We start from the raw sequence: 12,721 nt of genomic DNA on the forward strand, positions 1-12,721 counted from the left end.
GGAAGGGTGACTGGTTCAAGAGATAGTTGGGTAAGGCTCTGACTCTTCGGTTGAGTTCCTGGGGAAGCGGTCTTGGTTTTTTTTTTTTTTTGGCGTAGGGCGGACGACACCCATGAGTATTATGTTCCAGCATTGCGTCTTCCTTTGCCCCTTGTTTTGGTTTATTGTTTTTTTTTTCGGCATTGGGGTTGGAGACGACAAAGATTCGGGTGATGTGGGTCAAGCAGTACAGAGCCTATGCTCGTGCGATTACTTTGACATACCGAATCACTCCCTTATAAAAACACTTTAGCTTTAGTGCAGACACTAGTGCAACAACGACTTGATGCCTACACAAGGTACCTGTCTCCTAGGCGTCTTCGAGGACCTCATTCGACGCGAAAACAATCTTGATGTTGGACGTGCGTGGGTCTTGAGAGCGAAATGCTTCGTGTTGCCAAGTTGCCCTCAGAAAAGCTAGAAAGTAGTAGCCAGTAATGAGTTGCGTAGCAACCTTACAATCCATAGCGATGGTACAAGGAACGAGCCCTGCGCGTCAAGCAGCTGTAATAATCAGGGCAGACTTGGGGGCCATCAGCACGTCCAATGTTCAAGCTGGGCAGCGGGCGTGCTCGAGAAGTTTCGGATGTGTGAACAAGCGACAAACATAAAAAAAAAGAAAAAAAAAAAAAAGACTTAAATAGCTTGTCTAAAAGAAAATTCCTTCAGCGCAGCATTCACAACTGATAGAAACTGATGAGGGCTGTTCGGCTTTTTTCAACTTGCCCGTCTTCAAAGGCACGCATCTACAACAACTATGGCGCGCAACGCGGTGGTTGTCGCGTCTATGAGTTTGACCAATGTAGAACAAGTTGGGGAGTTGCGGGGCGGGTAGGTGCACGTGCCATGTACAGGGGTATCTGGATCAGCCGCCCTTTTTTTGAAGGGGGAAATGGGCCTGAATCAAGAAAGGAAAGAGCGCGATAAAACAGCGCCAAAAAGCGGCATTCAATCAGGTCAGATTTGGGCATTTTTCTGAGGACAAAAAAAGCCAGACAAGAAAATCCATTTTTACCCCCAACCAAGGAAACCAAATCACTCTGCATGGTATAAAACCCCCCAACCCACCTTTCCCGTTCCCAACTCTCTCACCTCATTCATTCCCCATTCCTGCAAACCACCAACAACCAAAACAAGCTGCATCATCAATTTGTCCATCGCGACAAGCAACCATAAACACTTTAATCAACTTCATTCTCACTCAAATCCATCAATATGACTGGACGTAAGTTGATACCGATTTTATTTTGTCGCTACATCTTGTCGCCTATCCTGTTTCGCGTCGGTCAAGTCGTCACATATGTTGCCATCCAGGCGACGTGACGTATCTACTCAACGCGTCGCGCCTCAACCAACATGCACTTGACATCGATTGCATTGCATCACGACATCACTTGTATACATTGTGCATCATACTGATTATTATCCTCGATCACAGGCGGAAAGGGAGGAAAGGGTCTTGGAAAGGGCGGCGCCAAGCGTCACCGTAAGATTCTTCGTGACAACATCCAGGGTATCACTAAGCCCGCTATCAGGCGTCTGGCTCGCCGTGGCGGTGTCAAGCGTATTTCTGCTAGTAAGTCATTCCATCAACATTATCAACCACTCATAATTATACTAACCCATTCTTTCTAGTGATCTACGAGGAGACCCGTGGTGTCCTCAAGTCCTTCCTCGAGGGCGTCATCCGTGACGCCGTCACCTACACTGAGCACGCCAAGCGCAAGACGGTCACATCTCTCGATGTCGTCTACGCTCTCAAGAGGCAGGGCCGCACCCTGTACGGTTTCGGTGGTTAGACGGGGAAAACTTTATTCACGAGCATGTCGTTTTTGCATTTTTCACGTTTGGGTTGGGCAATTACAGGACTGGCGTTAAGGCGATGGTAAACTTTTACCGATTCACAAGGGAATCAATCAGAAGGTCTTCGTGGCCTTCGCCTCATTATGAAACACCAAATAAACAACAGATAAATACCCACTGATGGTTCAGAGTTTGGAACTTTGATGAAATGTTTCATATGCAGCGTGTTGGAATGCCGACACAGGTCGGCCCGCCAAAGGTCTAATGCTAGCGCAGGAGATAATTCACTTGATTGATTTACAAAGGCTAAAACGCCGAAAGGGTATCTTGAATTTCTGTGATTTAATATGTGAAAACAAATTGAGTTTTGAGAGTTGAATCTTGTTCGACTGGTCATGCTCATGAGGTTGACAAGCACACTGCAACTACCTTGCACCTGTCCGTGAGTCGGGCAGGTAGCCAAAACCGAAGCAGCAGCATTGAGTGTAGTCATATCACCATATCCTGCCAACAAATCCCATAATCTAGGCACGCGTCCGAGGCTTCAGACCCTGTTCCGCAACTCAGAGGTACTTCTTTCCGGCGGCAGCAACTCTTGCGCGGAATATTGGACTCCTGACTTCCATGTTGACTTTGTAGAATGGGCTCATGATGGCTTTCACCCAGTTCTCGTAGACCTCCATGAAAAAGCTCTTGATGGCTTCCTCGGTGGCCGCGCTCGTCGGGTTCGCGGCGATGGAGTTGCGAGTGGCGGCGGTCGTCTGCGGCCCTACGACGACGGGCTGATGGAGGAGGAGGAACTTGACGTTGCCGCCGGTGACGAAGCACGAGACGTAGCTGTTGAGAAACTTGTCGACGCATTTCAAATACCTGGAGAAGGGAAATTTCCCATTGAGTATCAGTATAACTGAACGCTACGACTGGTGGATACTGTCGGCTGCAGGGACGCACATCTGGCCGGTGTTCCATTGCGCCTCTTCCACGATATCCAGACTGCTGTGTAGGATAAACTGGTTCATGTGGCGCGACGCCTCGGCGAACCGGGCCATTCCGTCGCCGCCCTGCTTGGAAGTGCCGAACTCATACTCGAACAGTGGATTGTCCTGCGTCCCGATGATGGCAAAATAGTACGACATGATTGAGAAGAGATCAGGTGGTGCCGAACATCGGGGGCCCGACGTTGTCACAGTTTTTCGCCAGGAGGAAATGAGAGAATGATTTCTTTTCTTGCCTCCTTTGGACAAGCGGATCAACGCAGGCTTTTGGCTCCCCCCCCGTTTTGCGACGGGCAACTCGGGATAGTGACGGTGGGAACGCGGTCGCGGAACGCACAGGTGTGGAGTTTTAGGTGGGGGGTTGCAGCAGGTCTGGTCGCCGGAGCTCACCCGAGTCCACGGCGCTACAAGGGCCCGGCAGCTAAAAAGAAAACTGTGGAGAATTTGCCAGAGTTGATCCGAACACACACACCCCCAGTCGCAGTCCCAAGCTAGGGGAAAACGCCTTTCATGAAATTTCGAGTCTGGCGCGCCCTGACGTCCGTCTTTATTGAACCACGCCCGCGTGCAAGTTATAGCGTTCGTCGAGACCACACACAATGTTTGGTCCATTCAGGATAACAAACGTCTTAAATGGAGGTCTTCTATGGTAAGTCTATTTCTTTTCTTTTCTTTTTTGCTCGTTCGCCGGTCCGCCCTTGCAAGCCAGCCATTAACCCAAAACTCCCAAAACTCAACAGGAAGACCCCATGGCGCCTCTCGCGATTCCAAAAGCTCCGGCAGCGCAGGCGCCTGCGAGCTGTCGACGAAGTTGTAGCGACTCTTGACAGGGCACTGGCCAAGAAGGGCGAAACGCTCAAGGCGCTCGAGAGGTGGAAGGAGGAGATGCCGACCGAGGCTGAGATGGCACCCCGGGACAAGTACACCATTTTTGCGCGTTATGAGAAGAAGTACCGGAAGAGCATTCACAGTATGTGGTTTTCTTTTTTTTTTCGTTTTTCTTGTTCGACAACTGTGTCTCCCCTAGTCGTTCGCTCGGATTTGTCTTTGAAAACATAAACTGACAGGAGTTTGCCGCTTCTACAGAGTTGCCAAAGTGGACAAGAGTGTCACAGAGAGTCAACCCTCCTGGTTTCTGATAATCTGGTTGAACGAAATCACGATTTATCGAGCCCTCAAGTATTTTCAACTCCCTGGGTAATGTCAACTTTGAACGAAAGTCATGGAGCATTCGATGTCGATCCCAGAATCTGGCTGGGATATGGTTCACATATGACCGCTTCTCTCGCACTTGAGTCCTCGGGCACAGCGTACCTGGCGCGCATGAGCCTGCCCGGTACATCTTGCAATCCGTTAAACAATCTCAGCTACGCTGTTGGCACGTGGGTGTCTAGTTGATAAGAACGCCGTCATTGTGGACAAGTCAACATTGATCTCTAAGGCGTGTATCACTTTGTTGTATTTAAGCGTTTGTAACACCAGCTTTGTAGAAAGGAAATGAGTCTTCATTGGTATCATAAAAAGTGCAAATGCCATTTGAGCCTGATCCTGACCCCTCACCGGAAAGCATAGAGTCCCTTCGTCCGAATCAAACGAGGACAAATAAACAAAGCCCTCCCAAACGCCATCCAGTAATCGAGTTCGGCTGTTCACCTCAAGTGCCCACGCTCCTCCTCGTCCCTAGAATCCCTCTGCTCCCTCGCGCGTGCCTCCCGCTCCATCTGAATTGCCCTCCCAAGACCACCGCGGCCCTCATCGTAGTCCTCACGGTACTCGTCGCGGACCTGACCGCCAGACTTGCCGCGGCCGTATTGCCTTCCCTCCTCGAAGCCCGGGTCCAGGTCTGTGCGGATGACACGCTCGTCCAGCTTGGTGCCGCCAATGTACTTCATGCAGTCGACCGCGTCCTGGTGGTTGTAGTACTCGACGAAGCAGAAGCCGCAGGGCGTCTTGTTGAAGCGGTCCAGGCCCATCACCAGGCGCTTGATCTCGCCGCACTTTGAGAAAAGTTCGTAGACTTGCTCTTCGGTTGTGTAGAATGACCTGTGGAGAACATTAGTAGCTGAGACGGTTGTGGCTAGATAGCTAGAGTTTCAAGATGTATTAGTGAGGAGGATAGTGCATACAGGTTGCCGACATAGAGTGTCGTCGAGTTGGCGAGAGGGTCCTCCTGTGGTTGCGACGGCGGCGCATCATCGTCGCCGTTCTCGGTACGTCGTCGCTTGTTGTGTTGCTTGTTGAAGTAAGCACTTGGCTTATCCAGTCGGTCGACCGTTCCGCGAAACTGCATATTGTCTGATTGTTGTGTAGCTATTTTCGTGATTCAATGGTGATTGATGCTTCACAGGCCCGCGTTTTCTCCTTGCGCGTCTTCCTAGTTTTACTTTTGCCGTTAACCAGGTACGCGGGTTTGTGATTTGTGTTAGGTCTACGGATAGAAAGGTCTAATTCCCGAACTCGAATCGGCGAGAGAAGCTAGCGCATCGTCAATCGCGCCGGACTTATGCACCAAAATGTAGCAATGCCTGATCTAAAGTGGGTCTTTAACAGAAAATGTGCCCCACATAAGCAGTCACTTCCCGGCAGAGAAGCTTGAGGTCGTCGGCGCGTTCAAGAAATTTGAGGCTGGGGGGGCTTGAAAGAACTCCAGGCAGGCATTCCCTATTGCCAGAAAAATGCCAACTGCATCCGCTTGATAGCATCTTTTTTTGTTTTTGTTTTTTTGTCGCAAACTGCGTCGGTTTTATATTGCCCGTAGACGTGTGTAGACCTTGCGCTCAAATCAGAAGGTCTCGCCGAACATAAATCCAATCCTTTAGCTGATCCCGTCCAGCATCACCTACTTGAGTAACGCGCGCCACGAGTTCAATGTCGACCTGAACATATCAATCGAAAAGTATTTTCACGCACCCACACAAAATGGTGAAAATCACCAGCTACACTCCAGCTTGGCTGAACGAGCCGGCTCTTGGTCATAGTTTATTCGCACCCCCGGAGCTCGACCCTAGGAGGAGTTCTTACGCGCCCAAGGGCAAGCCCAAGGCTGGACCAAGACGGACGATAGCGCGTCGAGGCACTGAGGTGTTTGTCGCCAACGGTCGAGAAATCAGATGGGGCGATCTCGTGTACCTCAAGGAACACCACCAGTCGAGGCAAACCCGGGGTGGTGTGCGCATCAAACGGGAAGACTCCAAAGGCTCCGGTTCTTTCGCAATACACGAGGATGATGGACCCAACGCCGGCATTGGATCCTCTGGCCATGCTCAGGGCATACGCGTAAGTGGTGTTTTCCACATTTTTTCCGTGCTGACAAGAAACTGGTCATTTGTATGTGCTATTACTAACAACATGGCTCTTTTCATGGGAGTATAGACAATCAAGACGCCGGTAGCAGACGACATCAGGCAACTCATCATATCTCCACACTCAAACTATCTCGCAGTGCTAACGGCACATACGGTCCATGTATGCCTGCTACCGGATCCTTCACACCTGACAGCAGAAGATAGTGGCCCTCTCAAGGCCAAGTTTTGGACCCTAGGGCCTACTACGCATGTGACATCCAAATCGGCCATCGCTTCGGCCCTCTGGCATCCACTCGGTGTTAGTGGCTCATGTCTGGTCACCGTCACTGACGATTCCATCGTTCGGGTGTGGGAAATATCTGCCGCCGATCGGTGGTCGTTCGACTCGCCCACCCTCGCCATCGATCTGAGGAAGCTCGCGGATGGCACCTCGCTCGACCAGGACTTCAGCGCATCGATCGGGGCGATGAACCAGGGATTCTCGCCTGACTCGTTCGACATGGAAGTGGCAGCCGCCTGCTTCGGCGGCCGCGGATCTGGCTCGTGGTCATCAATGACATTGTGGGTCGCCATGCGTGGAGGCGACGTCTACGCCTTGTGCCCGCTGCTTCCTCAGAAGTGGGCACCGCCGCCTAACCTGATCCCATCGCTCTCGGTTTCGGTCGTCGCGAAGGTCGCCGCTATTGAGGATGACCCGACCGTATCGGTTTCGGAGAAGCAACTAGCACAGCAACAGCTAGAGTGGATGTCAGATCTCGATAGCCAGGAACCACGGATTATCGAGGCCTCTGTTACTGAGCCGGCCTCGGAGATCTACACCAGACCTGCAAAGCCTGGAGCCATTCCCAAGTTACAGGGACCCTTTGATCTTGATTTGGAAGCTCTGGGTGACGACGATCTAGATCTGGAACTGACAGATATTTTTGTCATTGGGGAGAAGGGCGACACAGGAGATTTGATGATGGAACAAGATGAGGATGAGCTTGCCGCGGACGATTCGGAAGGCTTGTCACTGTCTGTGATATGTCTCGTCTCAACAAGCGGACAACTTCGAATTTGTTTGGATCTCGACGGTGTTCAGGCGCAGTGGCTTCCACCGTCAAAATCCAAAGTGGCCAGATTCGGCGCAACTATAGATCCTCCTTCGCTTCTTACATTTCAGACGATGGACGTTATGCGACCTATGGAAGTTAGCTCCGACGCATGGCCCATGTTCAGCGAAGATGTTACATCGCGATACTCATTTTACATTACACATCCGGCCGGCATCACGCTGGTGTCCCTAGCACCTTGGGTCTTCCGTCTGGAGAGTGAGCTCCAGGGCGACTCGGTGGCCGGTGCAGACTTCCGGATAGATCTTCTAGTCAAAGGACAGTCATCCACCAGGGACCGGGTTTACACTCACAAAGGGGGCCCGCTAGCAGCTTGCGTTGCCATCAACGATCCAGACCTGGGTCACTTTGTACTGAGTGGCACGCCTCAGGCTGCCGTTGCACTAACACTGGACACTCCCGAAGACGAGTTTGGGCCTGCCGTCCGGGCGCCGAGCCCGACGTTCGCCCACGAGGAAGATATCAAGCCGTTGGTCATCTGCGAACCGCGGCCGACTTTCCAACCGCCCGACACCCTTGGGGAGCAGAATGAGCTCTCGGACTTTGTCAAGCTCGCGAGGTCGAGCAAGTACCAGGCGGCGCTGACGCAGCAAGAGATCAGGCTGTCGCCGGCGATCCTTACGTTGCTCACCAACGCGCACCAGCACGTGGATGCGCAGACGGAGCGGATCAATCAGGCGGTGAGCGAGCTGTTTAGAAGGCTGCAGCAGCTGCCGGCGGAACTACACGAGCAGGTACTCAAGATGAACATGCTCAAGGGCAAGATCGATAAGATTGCGGGCGAAGACGACGTGGACTCTGAAACGGGCGAGCGCATACCGGACGACGTGCGACTGAGGAGACGACTGGAGGATGTCAGGGAGCGCCAGAAGGCACTGGCGGAACGCATGGATAGGCTGAAGAGGCAGACAAGCCGGGCGCACAGCCGTGAGCTGAGCGATAAGGAGAAGGCGTGGATAGAGGAAGTCAAGGCGCTCGAGGCGAGCGTGCTAGGAAGCTGGTCCGACGTGGTGGCTACCAGCGGGGAGGAGCAGCAGCAGCAGCAGCAGAGGACGGGGGCAAAGATCAGGCAATACCGGCAGCGGTTCGAGGAGGTCACGCGACTCAAGGAGGAGCTGGTCAGGCAGGCTCAGGCGCTGGGTCAGCAGCAACAACAGGGCCAGAACCAGCAGAGGAAGGCATCTCCGGCCGGGGACGGAGGCAGGGCGGAGCCGGGATCGCCATCAACACCTAACATGAAGGTACCGGCCGAGGTGCGCAAGGCCAAGATTGGGCAGGTGATGCAGCTCCTGGAGAGGGAGACGGCGTTGGTCGAGGCTGTTAAGTCAAGATTGGAGAAGCTGTCATGTCAGTAAGCGCATGATGTAGGTACAAGGCTACGTCAACAATTGGTCGGTCAAGGGGTCACAGCTATGATGCATTCCGGTTCGCGTCAAGGCCTGCGGTTGTGGAGGGTAGCTGGATTTCCAGTCTAGAGCAGTCTTGAACGTTGCTATGTCAGTATAATTTGGGTATGAGTGGCCAGGTAGTTACTTCTGTAGTCTTTTGGGATTGGGCAGGTTCAGGTTCGAAAAGATCTGCAGGCTTCGTTCGACTTGTTCCATGTTACCGGTCTAGGTATCCAAGAGATGCATGTCCAGGGTCTGCAAAATGGTACCAGGCATTTTCATCAAGGCCTCAAGCGGCGCCCGATTATGGTGAGCAAGTCCGTGACAGACAGTGTGGGAACAAACAAGACTAGATTAGACTAGATTAGACTAGGTTACACTGTATAGATAGTCTACTGCTAGTCCAGGTCTAATGCATGCTCCCTTCCTAGTCAGGATACATGAATTTTCACCTCGACGCCTGTTGCACCACCCATAATCCTGTACAGCCTCACTTCAGTGCGGGGTTGAGGCTCCCTAGACTAGCTCTGGTCTTTCTTCTTCTGCTCTCCCACATGTCACTTTTCTTTTTCAAGGAACAGTCCCCATCCAGACCAGAGTTTGTCACTGTGGTCGGCACTTTGACTACACCTTTGGCGAGGATGCAATGGGCAGACAACAGCGTCTTGGACCTCACGAGAGCATTATGTTATTTACACGGACATGATCAGCAAGCCAAAAAAAAAAAAAAAAAAAAAAAAAAAAAAAAAAGTGAAGAAAACGCCCATCTTCCCATCCGTCAATTTAACTAGGTACATTTTGTTCAGCTGAGCACAGATGTAAATGCCAGCTTATCATCTGTCGATACGGATCGTTCCATGTAGTCTAACCCGAGGGCGTCGAAGGGTGGCAGAACGGCCTGCATGGAACGAGCAGCAGCGGCAGCAGCAGCACCTGGCAATCTTTTACTGGCCGGTGGTCGTCTCAGCTTTTCCGGTTTGGTGCCTGTTTGCCTACGGAGTCCTTGCCGGGTGCGTAGGTTCCAAGGTTGTATTGATTTTTGCTTTTCTTTTCCTTTTCCTTATCATTTCTTTCCTTCGCTTGTCCACCCTTACGATGCCATCCCGGGCAGCCGTGCCTATCTCGATGCAATTGGAGGCCCCCTACTTGCCAGTGCGAAAGTGCAAGTGCAAACTTGGGCGAACCTGGGGCACCATAACTGCATGCAGTGCGATCGGCCTCCCAATCAAGGCCTGCCGTCCTCTTTCAAGCAGCTCAGGAACACCTTGATCGGCCAAAAACTAGAACGCATTGACCGGCTATCTTTCTTGGACGCCTATTCACACGGGTCGCTGCTATCGAAGTCTCCGTCATGGAATGACCGACCGCATCTTCGTTGTGTCCTTCGACCATGCAACATATTGAACGGGTTCTCTCATGCTTTCGGGTACGACGCTGACGATGACTCTTTTGTCCGTCATTTTGGTAACACACGGCAGGAATATGGAGGTCAGACAACACTAGCCTGCCCGTTTTGATATGCATAGTGTGCGTATGTGTAAAGGCGCCTGCCGGCACTCTACTGTAAACGGGGTACCTCGCGCCACTCATATGCAATGTGGTGGTTGGTGTCGGTTCGATATCTTGAGTGGTCCATGGCTCCCTATTCGTTGCCTTACCTGTTTTTGTCCCCCCGACTTTTCACCAACCCCGGGCAAAAATTGAATTAATGCATGCAGGTTGACCTGGAACATGTACAACAGCCGAGGGCTCAGTCGCCGAGGAATGGGCGAGTCCTCGTGAAGTTGTGCCCATATCTGGGGTATCCTGTTTTAGTATAAATATGTGGTTGTTTTCCCTTGACTGTTCTAGTCACTTTCTACTATTTTACTTCTTCATGCGCGCTTCGAGTAGAAGCGCAAGCAAAGAGTGTCTGGCAGGCTGAGAACGTTCTTCTTCAAGGCTGGCTCTCCTGATTTAATGCTCGTCCTTTCCCTCCCACTTTATATCAACAACATCAGAACTCTCCCAGCAAACACTGCCAAACGCCTTTACCGCAGCCATGGCTCAATCTGGTAATCTCCTAGTCCTTGACCTGCGTAAACAGATCTTAGGTGTGTTCATTCATATGACCTTTTCTCTTTTTTTTATTTTTATTTTTTTATTTTTTAATTCTTCTTCAGAACATGAATTGCAAAAAGCCCATTTTCAGCCTTGATTATCCGCTTTGATCAATTAGCTAACCTCAACCCCTAAAACTCTTGGTTCAGATAATTGTGATTTCATGACGCCTCACGATTCGAGGGTCGACATAATCACCTCCAAGGAGCCCGAGGGGGGCAAATTCCGGGCCATGGTGATCAAGAGCGAGGGCTGTTTTAGTTCCAAGATGAAGCGTTCAGTCTTCTTCTCGGATGTGGGAACCACCGTAGTCGAAGCTCTCGAGCTCCTTCACGCCAAAACGGCTGAGGCTCTCAACCACCACATCTTGACCCACGGTTTCGCACCTTTGCGTGACAGTCGCCGCAAGCCTCGCGACTGGGACGACGATGGAAGCGAGACGGCGTCCTCGTCGTCCGGTTCAGACTCGGACGATTCTGATGACTCCAGGTCAGGATCTAACCTGTCCGATGATGGAGGACCGCCTACCTCAAAGACCCGGAGAAGGTCCAAGGAGGGCTCCTCATCTTCGCGACCCAGACCCCGCAGCCCTGTCAGACCGCCGGGGCCTCCTGTACCCGTCCCTGTTCCACCCCCAACGAGAGGCCCGAATATATTGCCCCGGCCGCCCCCTATGGGCCACCGTCCGGGACCCCCTGGTGTCCCGCTTCACTCCGGTATGCGAGGCATTCTGCCTCCCAAACATCCTCTCAATTCGGGCCCACCACCAGGGTTTCGCCCTCCTCGACTCGGCGATATGCTTCCGCCGAGCATGCGTGCGCGCGACGTCAAGATCGGCATCACATGGGGCGACCACAGGCAGCAGATAATGGTGCACCAGGTCCCGAACAGGCACAACATCATCACGGCGGCCATGCGCTACTTCGGCAGCAACCGCGACGTCTTTGGCGCCGCCAAGGACGGGCCCGCCCTGGGCAGAAACATGTGCGTGCTCAAGGAGTTTGTGTTGCCCAAGGGGGGATCGGGCGGCGAGGAGCGGTACGACATGACTGCGTACCACGTCGACGACCTGTCGGAGATGTGCGACTCGGCCGCCGACACGTGCAAGAAGATCCCGCTCTTTGAGGTCACGATCCAAAGTCTGCAGGGAGTCCAAGTCCGGGATTGCAGCGACGGTGACTGATAGAGGATGACTGAAGGTTTTTTTTTTTCTTTGTTTGTTGGGGGGTCTCTGTCTTGCTTTGACGGGTACAAGCACACGCTGGCCCAACTTCCAGTAGCGAGCGCCTGATTTCCCTACTTACTACCGTTTGAGCCCTTTCCCAAGTAACACCTCTCTATGTAATCTTGTTTCGAAACTCACGTTTGGTGCTATTTCGGTCTATCTGAATCTCATGTTTATGAGTTTTGCAGGTAAGCGGCACCCTCAGGGTCCGGTGCGGGCTGGGTGGCGGCATAAGGTGCTTCAAAACGTGTTTGTGCTGGCCTCGATTTCCTCCTCGGCCTGTGCCGTCAGTAGATAGCCAGCAGTAGCCTGAGGTTGCAGTTCCGAGAGTGTGCCGCAGATGTGACAGTATATGTTTGTATTCTGAGCCTTTATTGAGCGCAACCACATTGGTTTTTTTTTTTTTTTTTTTTTTTTTTTGGAACCATCCTCAGAACAGTTACCCATTTCTAGTATAGCCAAGTGCTGGAAATATAAGAAAAATAGACTTTGAATGGGTGAAGCAGCAGCAATCAAGGGGAGGAATCAGAACAACTACCAAAAGAAACGCAAGCGTGCTTAATATCTCGTTCCCAGCGTTCTTTGGGCTTCTTCTCGAGGTGCGCTCTTCTGCACACAAGCGAGAGGGGGGGAGCTGTACCTCACAGTCTGCCCACTCCCGGCGGCCTAGACGATCCTCGCTGGCTGGCATGGTCCCCAAAGTTTGCTTTTGCGGCCTTTTTGGCGCTGCCGTTTGAAGTGAACCCACCAGTAT

General features: G+C 52.1%; 6 protein-coding genes across 6 annotated transcripts; 4 read left to right on the top strand and 2 right to left on the bottom strand.

Moving 5' to 3' along the window:
* Positions 1–1,254: 1,254 nt before the first annotated feature.
* Positions 1,255–1,838, top strand: PpBr36_05871 (uncharacterized protein; the record flags this gene model as incomplete). The annotated part of the gene is made up of 3 exons (XM_029893019.1): positions 1,255–1,264; positions 1,478–1,615; positions 1,675–1,838. 3 exons carry the CDS (start codon positions 1,255–1,257, stop codon positions 1,836–1,838), a joined length of 312 nt encoding a protein of 103 aa, XP_029746394.1.
* A 567-nt stretch (positions 1,839–2,405) lies between these two features.
* On the bottom strand, positions 2,406–2,978 carry PpBr36_05872 (uncharacterized protein; the record flags this gene model as incomplete). The annotated part of the gene is made up of 2 exons (XM_029893020.1): positions 2,406–2,712; positions 2,794–2,978. 2 exons carry the CDS (start codon positions 2,976–2,978, stop codon positions 2,406–2,408), a joined length of 492 nt encoding a protein of 163 aa, XP_029746395.1.
* A 458-nt stretch (positions 2,979–3,436) lies between these two features.
* PpBr36_05873 (uncharacterized protein) lies at positions 3,437–3,976 on the top strand (the record flags this gene model as incomplete). The annotated part of the gene is made up of 3 exons (XM_029893021.1): positions 3,437–3,486; positions 3,578–3,807; positions 3,924–3,976. The coding sequence occupies 3 exons, from the start codon at positions 3,437–3,439 to the stop codon at positions 3,974–3,976; spliced, it is 333 nt and encodes a 110-aa protein (XP_029746396.1).
* Positions 3,977–4,486: 510 nt separating this feature from the next.
* On the bottom strand, positions 4,487–5,127 carry PpBr36_05874 (uncharacterized protein; the record flags this gene model as incomplete). Its single annotated transcript, XM_029893022.1, has 2 exons — positions 4,487–4,880; positions 4,964–5,127. The coding sequence occupies 2 exons, from the start codon at positions 5,125–5,127 to the stop codon at positions 4,487–4,489; spliced, it is 558 nt and encodes a 185-aa protein (XP_029746397.1).
* Positions 5,128–5,756: 629 nt separating this feature from the next.
* PpBr36_05875 (uncharacterized protein) lies at positions 5,757–8,609 on the top strand (the record flags this gene model as incomplete). The annotated part of the gene is made up of 2 exons (XM_029893023.1): positions 5,757–6,113; positions 6,210–8,609. The coding sequence occupies 2 exons, from the start codon at positions 5,757–5,759 to the stop codon at positions 8,607–8,609; spliced, it is 2,757 nt and encodes a 918-aa protein (XP_029746398.1).
* A 2,074-nt stretch (positions 8,610–10,683) lies between these two features.
* Positions 10,684–11,925, top strand: PpBr36_05876 (uncharacterized protein; the record flags this gene model as incomplete). The annotated part of the gene is made up of 2 exons (XM_029893024.1): positions 10,684–10,735; positions 10,892–11,925. 2 exons carry the CDS (start codon positions 10,684–10,686, stop codon positions 11,923–11,925), a joined length of 1,086 nt encoding a protein of 361 aa, XP_029746399.1.
* Between the last annotated feature and the right edge of the window lie 796 nt (positions 11,926–12,721).

Source organism: Pyricularia pennisetigena (assembly GCF_004337985.1).
Source record: "Pyricularia pennisetigena strain Br36 chromosome 4 map unlocalized Pyricularia_pennisetigena_Br36_Scf_6, whole genome shotgun sequence".
Lineage (NCBI taxonomy): Eukaryota > Fungi > Ascomycota > Sordariomycetes > Magnaporthales > Pyriculariaceae > Pyricularia > Pyricularia pennisetigena.